The 9,593-nt window shown below is 38.1% G+C and overlaps 1 protein-coding gene across 1 annotated transcript in view; it reads left to right on the forward strand.

Moving 5' to 3' along the window:
* Positions 1–6,935, forward strand: part of ECD (ecdysoneless cell cycle regulator) — a 34,582-nt gene extending 27,647 nt beyond the window's left edge. Inside the window, exons 10-14 of the mRNA XM_017854524.1 lie at positions 1,771–1,877; positions 2,016–2,202; positions 3,423–3,490; positions 4,551–4,759; positions 6,647–6,935. Coding sequence (XP_017710013.1) covers positions 1,771–1,877; positions 2,016–2,202; positions 3,423–3,490; positions 4,551–4,759; positions 6,647–6,877 — 802 coding nt within the window. The 3' untranslated portion in view covers positions 6,878–6,935. The remainder of the gene's footprint in view (positions 1–1,770; positions 1,878–2,015; positions 2,203–3,422; positions 3,491–4,550; positions 4,760–6,646) is intronic.
* Positions 6,936–9,593: the final 2,658 nt, after the last annotated feature.

Genomic DNA, 9,593 nt, shown 5'->3' on the forward strand with positions numbered 1-9,593 from the left:
TTTTTTTTTTTTTTTTTGAGATGAACTCTCACTGTGTCGCCCAGGCTGGAGTGCAGTGGCGTGATCCCATCTCACTGCAAGCTCCACCTCCCGGGTTCATGCCATTCTCCTGCCTCAGCCTCCCAAGTAGCTGGGACTACAGGCACCCGCCACCACACCCGGCTTTTTTTTCTTTTTTTTTTTTTTTAGTAGAGATGGGGTTTCACTGTATTAGCCAGGATGGTCTCGATCTCCTGACCTCGTGATCTGCCCGCCTCGGCCTCCCAAAGTGCTGGGATTACAGGCGTGAGCCACAGCCCCCACCCAATGGAGTCTTTCTCTTGTCGCCCAGCTTGGAGTGCAATGGCATGATCTTGGCTCACTGCAACCTCTGCCTCCTGGGTAGTACAGACTTTGCAAAAGTTATAGAACTTCCCTAGGCTCTGGTTTTCTCATCTGTAAAACAGGATTATTACCTTCTATAATAGTGATGAGAGGACTCAATAAGAAAATGTATTTAAAGTGTTAGCATAGCATTTAATACATGCTAGATAAATTTTAATTGATACTTCTGGATCTTCTTTATATATAAAATATATATATTATATGTATGTCTTTATGTATTTTTAGTATGTGTTTTATGTGTATATGTACTATTAATATAACACAACTCTTTCTATGTACATATATATACATATAGACCCTGTCTATACATATATGTATAGAAAGAATTATACGAGATCAGTGGCTTCTTAATGATGTTCCATGGAGCCTGCTTCAGAGCCAAAAGGGAAGGCAAACTGTGTAGATCTCTGAGCCTCTATCCTCCACTTGATTTATTTTTATTTTATTTTATTTATTTATTGAGACGGAGTCTTGTTCTGTTGCCCAGGCTTGGGTGGCTCACTGCAACTTCTACCTCCTGGGTTCAAGCAATTCTCCTGCCTCAGCCTCCTGAGTAGCTGGGGTTACAGGCGTGTGCCACAATGCCCAGCTAATTTTTGTATTTTTAGTAGAGACGGGGTTTCACCATGTTGGCCAAGTGAACTCCTGACCTCAAGTGATCTCCCCTCCTTGGCCTCCCAAAGTGCTGGGATTACAGGCATGAGCCACCGTGCCTGGCCTATCCTCCACTTTAATCAAGGCCATTTTTCTTTGAGCCCTTCTATATTTTAGAGTTCCTGGTAAAAGTTTTTTTTTTTGAGAAAAGGGATCTGTAACCTAAAATATGCTTAAAACAAGTTAGAAGGCTGGGCGCAGTGGCTCATGTCTGTAATCCCAGCACTTTGGGAGGCCGAGGCAGGGGGATCACGAGGTCAGGAGTTCGAGACCAACCTGGCCAATATGGTGAAACCCCATCTTTACTGAAAATACAAAAATTAGCCGGGCGTGGTGGCGTATGCCTGTAGTCTCAGCTACTTGGGAGGTTGAGGCATGATAACTGCTTCAACCCAGGAGACAGAGGTTGCAGTGAGCCGAGGTCGTGCCACTGCATTCCACCCTGGGTGGCAGAGTAAGACTCTGTCAAAAACAAACAAACAAACAAACAAATTAGAGCCAGGTGTTTTGGCATGTGCTTGTAGTGCCTGCTATTTGGGAGGCTGAAGTGGGAGGATCACTTGAACCCAGGAGTTCGAGTCCATTCTGGGCAACAATGAAACCCCATCTCAAAAAAAAAAAAAAAAAAACCTCCCCAAATTAGACTAGCTAATCCCTTCCAACTTTAAATATTTATGATTACTATTCTAGGTTATCTTATGAAGAAATACTCATGTTTTTTATTTTTCATAGTTCTCTTGCTATGAGCCCTGGTGAAGAAATCTTAACCTTATTACAGACAATACCATTTGATATAGAAGACCTTAAGAAAGAAGAAGCTAATCTTCCTCCAGAGGATGGTAAGTGATGGACCAGGATACAGTGGAAGGGTTAAAAAAAAAAAATTAAAATGTTCTACTAAGTCTCACAGGATCCTCTCCTAAGAGGACTTATCATGTGAATGTAGAATGGCAATATTACGCTTTCTTCTTTTTCAGATGACCAGTGGTTAGATCTCTCACCAGATCAGCTGGACCAGCTGCTGCAGGAAGCTGCTGGCAAAAAAGAATCAGAGTCTATTTCCAAGGAGGAGAAGGAGCAGAACTATGACTTAACTCAAGTCTCAGAGAGCATGAAAGCTTTCATATCCAAAGTCTCAACCCACAAGGGAGCAGAGCTGCCTCAGTAATTTGTGTTAAAGTATAAATATATAAATAGTTAGAACCCAAATGTTGAAGTCATAGTCATTGCCATTTCCACTTTTTTTTTTTTTTTGAGTAAATGAGTTGTACAGATTTCTTTCTTTTTTGTGCCTAGTATGGTGATAACTTACTTATCTGAAGTCAGATTTCTAGAAGTCTCATCCTTTGCAATCCTTGAAATAAGCCAGAAAGATCACCCTAAAAACCATCATCCAGAACCACACAGGGAAACCATATACTTTACTCTTTAGTAGCTTTATGGGCTCAACATTTAGCTTTCAACAAGTTCAGACTTCTGATCTCCCGCCCTGCAAACAGATTGGATACTGAAAACTCAAAGGCAGAAATAATAACAGAAATGTGAAATTACATTTGGCAAGTAACAGGAACAACAGGTAGATAGAATTATTACTTGTAGGCTGGGCGCGGTGGCTCACACCTGTAATCCCCGTACTTTAGGAGGCCAAGGCGGGTAGATCACGAGGTCAGGAGTTCAAAACCAGCCTGGGCAACATGGTGAAACCCCATCTCTACTAAAAATACAAAAATCAGCTGGGCATGGTAGCGCATGACTGTAATCCCAGCTACTCGGGAGGCTGAGGCAGGAGAATGGCATGAACGTGGGAGGCGGAGCTGGCAGTGAGCCGAGATCGCACCACAGCACTGCAGCCTGGGCTACAGAGAGAGCAAAAAAAATAATAATAATAGTAATAATAATTGTTACTTGTGTATCACATATATAATGATTAGTGTTGATATTCTTGAACCTGATTAAAGATCTAAATTTATATTTGGTATTCTCTCTTTAAGAAAGCAGGGATAAGGGAAGATATGTTCTTGTTTATTTTTTAAGCTTTAGTTCTTAAAAGAACAGGCTTTATTTAAAGTAACTCAAATAAATAATGGTTTTGCTAATGCTAGATATCTTATTGGGGCTAGAGAGTGGGTAGGTCCCTAAATCAGCATAAGCTAAATGTACATAAAAAAGATGATATTTTTACTTTTCATTTATCAGACTTTCCCATTTCTGTTGTCCTGCAAGGCCAATAAACTCAAGGATTTTTAAAACTTAAACTACAATTTCTCTTGCTGTGCCTCCTTAGAAATTCTATCTTTGGTAGCTTTCCTAAGAATGGCACCACTTTAGAAAAGTTTCAAACAGTTGTATTTAGAATAAATTGTCTTTGTCCTTTAATATTGCAGAGAACCTTCTGAAGCTCCAATCACTTTTGATGCAGATTCTTTTCTTAATTATTTTGATAAGATTTTAGGTAAGTAATGGTGTGATGTTGACTTTCATTTTGAAACTGTAAGTCGTATGGCTGTTGCTAGAGCATTGGGTTATTAGATATCTCAGAAGCCAAAATATTTGCTTTCTCTTCCTCGTTTTGAGTTGCTTTCAACCATGAATTACTACCCATGAATAATTTTGTAGAGGCTGCCTAGGTCAGTGCTTGACATATATAGTAGCTGCTCATTAAATTTTTTTTTTTATTTGAGACAGAGTCTCGCTTTGTTGCCCAGGCTGGAGTGCAGTGGCACGATCTCAGCTCACTGCAAGCTCCGCCTCCCGGGTTCACGCCATTCTCCTGCCTCAGCCTCCCGAGTAGCCAGGACTACAGGTGCCCACCACCATGCCCAGCTAATTTTTTTGTATTTTTAGTAGAGATGGGGTTTCACCATGTTAGCCAGGGTGGTCTCGATCTCCTGACCTCGTGATCCGCCTGCCTCGGCCTCCTAAAGTGCTGGGATTATAGGTGTGAGCCACTGCGCCTGGCCTTATTAAATATTTGAGAGTGACTGAATGCTGTGTGTTTAAATAAGGTTTTACCTTGGCTCCCATATTATATTGGTTTTTTTTAGAATTACTGTACTTACAAATCAGTAAGAAAAAGATAACTCAATTAAAAATCATTATAGTATGTATATATGTACAGAACTGCAGAGATAAAGATCGGGATACCCAGAAACTGCTAAAAGATGCTTACCTCTGGGGAGAGAGTGAGATTTGAGACAATACTTGTATGGCTTGAATGTTTACATCAAAATGTATTCAGTTATTAGGCAGTTTTTAAATTTTTTAAGAAAAATATTTTAATTAATTGAATTCATTTTTTTTAAAGCTAAATCTTTGACTCAGCCTGTACGCTTTTCTGCAACATTAAATGCACACATATCTGGCAGCATTACCATTCATAAAAGGGATTTTGTGAAGTAGACTATGTGTCTTTTCTCTGGGTAACATTCTAATTATTTTGAGATGTGTAGTAACTAAAAAGTAATAATAATAATAATTACCAAGTGGCTCTTTCTTTCTTGGGGTCTGTGTAGGGCCAAGGCCTCATGAGTCAGATTCTGATGATCTGGATGACGAAGAATTTGAATGTTTAGATAGTGATGATGACTTGGAAACACACGAACCTGGCGAAGAGGCTTCTCTGAAAGGAACTCTTAATAATCTCAAGTCATATATGGCCCAGATGGACCAGGAACTAGCACACACCTGCATTGGCAAAAGTTTCACCACTAGGAAGCAAGTGGTATGTGTGTTTTTAACCTTTTTCTCTTTCTGAGTCTAGTATGTCAGATAGCTAAAACCATGTTTTATCATAGTTTTTCTTTTTTTGGTGTGTGAGATTTGAAATAAATAAGAATGTTAATTGTTTTCCTAATTCTGGTAGGATAAAGGATCATAGACTTAATTTTCCTAAACATAAGCTTCATCATATTACTTATTCTATGTTATCTATCAGGATTTAAAATAAAAGGTTATATAATATGCTCAAATTAGAATGCGATTGTACACTACAACTTCTTAAATAGATTTTTCTTCAAAAGTAGTTAAAAAAAAAAACTACAGCTTAAATGGATTTTTAAAAAGAGAGGGCACATGTTCTCAGACCTTTTGAGACTGTGCCTTGGGCCACAGTGGATTAAAACATGAAATAACATAAGTAAATAAATAGAAAGGATCTTAAACATCCAAATAACTTTCTAGTTTTGACAGTTTATTTTGTACATTTCCCTAATTTAGAGCCAAATTTAGAATTCACTTTCCATTTATGTTTTCATCCTAGTTTTTAATGCCACCACTGTCTAATCCTAAAAAGAGGCATTACGGAAAGAGCAAGGACCCTGGAGTCTTATGGGTGAGGGTTTGAAGTCTACCTCAGCTGTCCACTGTCAATGTATCCATAAACCAGTAATCCTCATATCATAGAATTAACATGAGAACCAAATTAGACAGCAGAAAAACCTACAATAGGCCTTTAATTAATGTTAATTCCCTTGCTTTGGTCATCTAAACCACTTTTAAAACTATAAACTTCCAGAATTGTCAAAATCTAGTAGAAACTATACATTAGATTTATCTAAAGCAGTATTTCTTAAATTTTAATGTGAATATAAACCAAAGAATCATGTTACAACATAGATTCTGATTAAGTAGGCCTGGGATGAAGCCTGAGATTTTCCTTTTTTTTTTTAATCACTTTGTTTTATTTTATTATTATTATTATTATTTTTAATTTGAGATGGAGTCTCCCTCTGTCACCCAGGCTGGAGTGCAGTGGTGCGATCTTGGCTCACTGCACCCTCTGCCTCCTGGGTTTAAGCGATTCTCCTGCCTCAGCCTCTGAAGTAGCTGGGACTATAGGTGTGCACCGCCATGCCTGGCTAATTTTTTTATTTTTAGTAGAGACAGTTGGCCAGGCTGGTCTCTCAAACTCCTGACCTCAAGTGATCCACCCACCTCAGCCTCCCAAAGTGCTGGGATTACAGGCATGAGCCACCACTCCCAGCTGAGATTTTCCATTTCTAATAAGCCCCAAGCGATGGAGATTCTGCTGCTCCATGGACTACACTTTGGGTAGCAAGGACATAAAAGTCTATCAAGCTGTAATCTTTCAGATCCTTTCCCCAGCTTGTGGAATCAGAAGCCCAACTAACAATTTAGAGTCTTTGTGGTTGCAACCACAAAGCCTTGTGTTTTCATTTTTAAGCTTTTTCACTGGGGGGAAAGAAAGGAACACTCGCTTCTTTCATTTTGAAGAAAATTTACATTATTATTTCATTTAATATTCACTTTTATGTTTCTTTCTTTTAAGACTCTTAGACAAGTTATAAATGTACCGTCTTAATTCTGTTAGCCCTTGAGCTATTTCAAAATAGACATGCGATTTATTCGATTTGCAGGAATCTTTCCTGGAGAGAAGTGTGTTACAATCTTTAGAACCAAGTGTTAATATCTGTGCTAAGCTATATAACTTATTAGACTTCATTTTTCAGTTATATTACCAAGGATAAGAAGTTTCCTTTTTAATTTGGAATGCAAATTTACATTGTGGCTTAGTTATCTTTTTATTGTAACCACCATGCAACCTAATGACATATTATTCCCATAATTTTCTTTTCCCTCCATGAATAAGGAACCTGTATCCCAGACTACTGACAACAATTCAGATGAGGAAGATTCTGATACAGGAGAATCTGTTATGGCACCAGTAGATGTAGACCTGAACCTGGTTTCAAATATATTGGAATCCTATAGCTCCCAAGCTGGACTGGCAGGACCCGCTTCCAATCTTTTACAAAGCATGGGAGTGCAGCTGCCTGACAGCATCGATCACAGACCAACAAGTAAGCCAACGAAAAATTAACCAGCACATTTAGCTTCTCTTTTCTCTTTTTAAAAAATATTGAATATGATTCTGTTCATTTCTAGTTTAAATTACTCATTTGGTAAAAATGTTTCTTCATTACAAGTTGTACAGATTGACTTCTCCTACATGAGAATTGTGGCCCTCTTGGCACAAGTCTTTGTGATCTCTGCTGTGGGTTACACACGGGTTTTGAACTCGGCAGGGTAGAATCTAACCTCTAGACAACTTTGAGATGAAATTCACACACTTTGTGCTAAGGACACAGCCTACCACAATATACCCTTGGAGTAATTCTAAATATTTAAATTTCTCCCTTACTGCTATTCATCCTCAGATCAAAATTTCAGGCAGACAAATTTGGATTTGATAACTCATTCACTTTTTCTTTTCAATTTTTTTTAATATGGCGTAACATGCATATGGTTAAGTGCACAAATCTTGAGTGTACAGTCAGTGAATTTTTGCATGTATGTATGTACCTGAAGCAAGATATAGAACTTATTTACTTGTAAATAACACCTATATTGAAATATAAGTCACATACCAAAAAATTTACCCTTTATACACTTCAGTGGTTTTTAGTATATTTACAAAATTGTGCAACCATCACCACCATCCAATTCTAGAATATTAGAAACCCCATACTCACTAATAGTCTCTCATTCCCTTCTACTCCCAGCCCCTAGAAACCACTAGTCTACTTTCTGTCTCTATGGATTTGCCTATTTTGGACATTTCATACCTGATACTGTACTTGTTTTAATTAATTGGTTTGATATTTAATATAGCTGATATATCTATTGCTAAGATGAAATGTTTCTTAAAATGATTCTCATATTCCTCCTAAAATAAATCAAGTATCATCTATATATCATAAAATTCACCATTAAAAGCAAAAAAAAAAATCTTCCCTACAGAGAGCTCCATATATTGACCATGTTTTTATAATCTAGGTCTCTGGATTCTTCTTTTTTATTGCATGCAGCAGAGAGATGCCCTTACTATATCTTACCCTATCCAAGTAAAAACAGTGGAAGTAGTTTCATACTGTTCCCTCTCCAGTGACTAAGGGAGGAATTAGGAGAATGGTGTAGTTGAGTTCTTATTTGAGAACTTACTATCACAAACTAAGAAAAACTAAATATGGCTGGGCATAGTGGTGGGTGCCTGTAATCCCAGCTACTTGGGAGGCTGAGGCAGGAGAATAGCTTGAATCCGGGAGCTGGGGGTTGCAGTGAGCCAAGATTGCACCATTGCACTCCAGCCCAAGAGACAAGAGCGAAACTCCGTCTCAAAAATAAATAAATAAATAAATACTAAATATACCGTACCCCACTCCAATCCTTTCTTTTCCTAGTGTTCACTGAAGTGAACTAAGGAAGAGGGTGTTACACATTGACTAAAGTAACACATCAGATGATATTGTGCAACATTTTAACATTTTAAATAATAATTATTTTAAATATATTTTTATTGTTTGTTTTGAAGCTACATTTCTCATGTTAAAAATGGGGTCCAGAATGCCATCCCAGCTCAACTATGAGAAAAAGGTTTCCCCCCATTGCACTTGTGGTACATTAGGTTTATCTTCATTGAGGATTAAATATTGGGTAGAGAAAGGGCGATAGACAGGCAAAAATACAAATGAAATTTTTTTTTAATTCCAGTTACCAGGACTGACTGACTTTCACCTGTTTTTCTATTCTGCATCATGGATCCAGATGACTTATATTTATCCTTAGCACCTTCATAATTCATTGCCCACATATATATTCTCAGGTCAGGTAGGCCCTATACCAAAGTTTCTTTTATTTATCTGTCATTTTCAGTATCCCAAGCCTGTTCTTTTCTGCCTCAGCTTTCAGATATCCTTGGAGTTCTACAGCAAAGTTCTTTTCCCACTCACTACTGAGAAGCAAAGTTCAATGTTGCAGCTCCTGCTGTTAGCCACTCTCATCTTTTCTTTCCCAAAAACACATTAATCAAAAAACAAACAGTTACTCCATGGTAAGTTTGGGAAACTCATAACCAGGAACTCCGCACACTCCCCTTTCTATCAGTATTTTCAGATTGGGGATGTGTACACATGTGCTCACAAACACACCCACATAGAGATAGAAAAGATTGGGAGATGGTAATACACATGGACCCTGAACTGTTTTCTTCTAACTGCAAGATATGAAGAAATCTCAGAACCTCTCTTTTGTGAGTGCTTTACCCTTCTGCATGCTGGGTTCAGCCCAGGTAAAGGCAAGCTGCCAATCTAACAAGACAATCAAGTCCCATCACATATTATCCCTCAACATTTCCTGATGAAGGAAGGCACTTTGATTTCCCCAAAGCAATGATGGTTTGCTGGCTGTGGAGAGAGCAATGACCTTTTGAGATCAAAAGGAAATTCAGTGCTTTAACTTTTCTAGTTCTAGAATCTTTTTAGTCCTATGGGACTTTGACGTGTAAATAACCTTAGGGTCTCTGGAGCTTGTGTCTTTAATCACAAATTAGTGCCTAGAATCTTCTGAAGATATGATTATTTCCTCTTTTCAGCAAGACCTCTAACATTTCTCCTGCACATTGCTTCAGTTGTTCCACTGACTTGAAACCTGGACTTAATTGTTTAATTGTCACCAATAGGGATCCTTTCCCCTACCCCCAAATTCTCACCTTGTAAAATTTTCTCAATTCATAGAACAGAAAAAGACGTCAGAACAAA

Source organism: Rhinopithecus bieti, unplaced genomic scaffold (assembly GCF_001698545.2).
Source record: "Rhinopithecus bieti isolate Rb0 unplaced genomic scaffold, ASM169854v2 scaffold_36008, whole genome shotgun sequence".
In the NCBI taxonomy this organism is placed as follows: domain Eukaryota; kingdom Metazoa; phylum Chordata; class Mammalia; order Primates; family Cercopithecidae; genus Rhinopithecus; species Rhinopithecus bieti.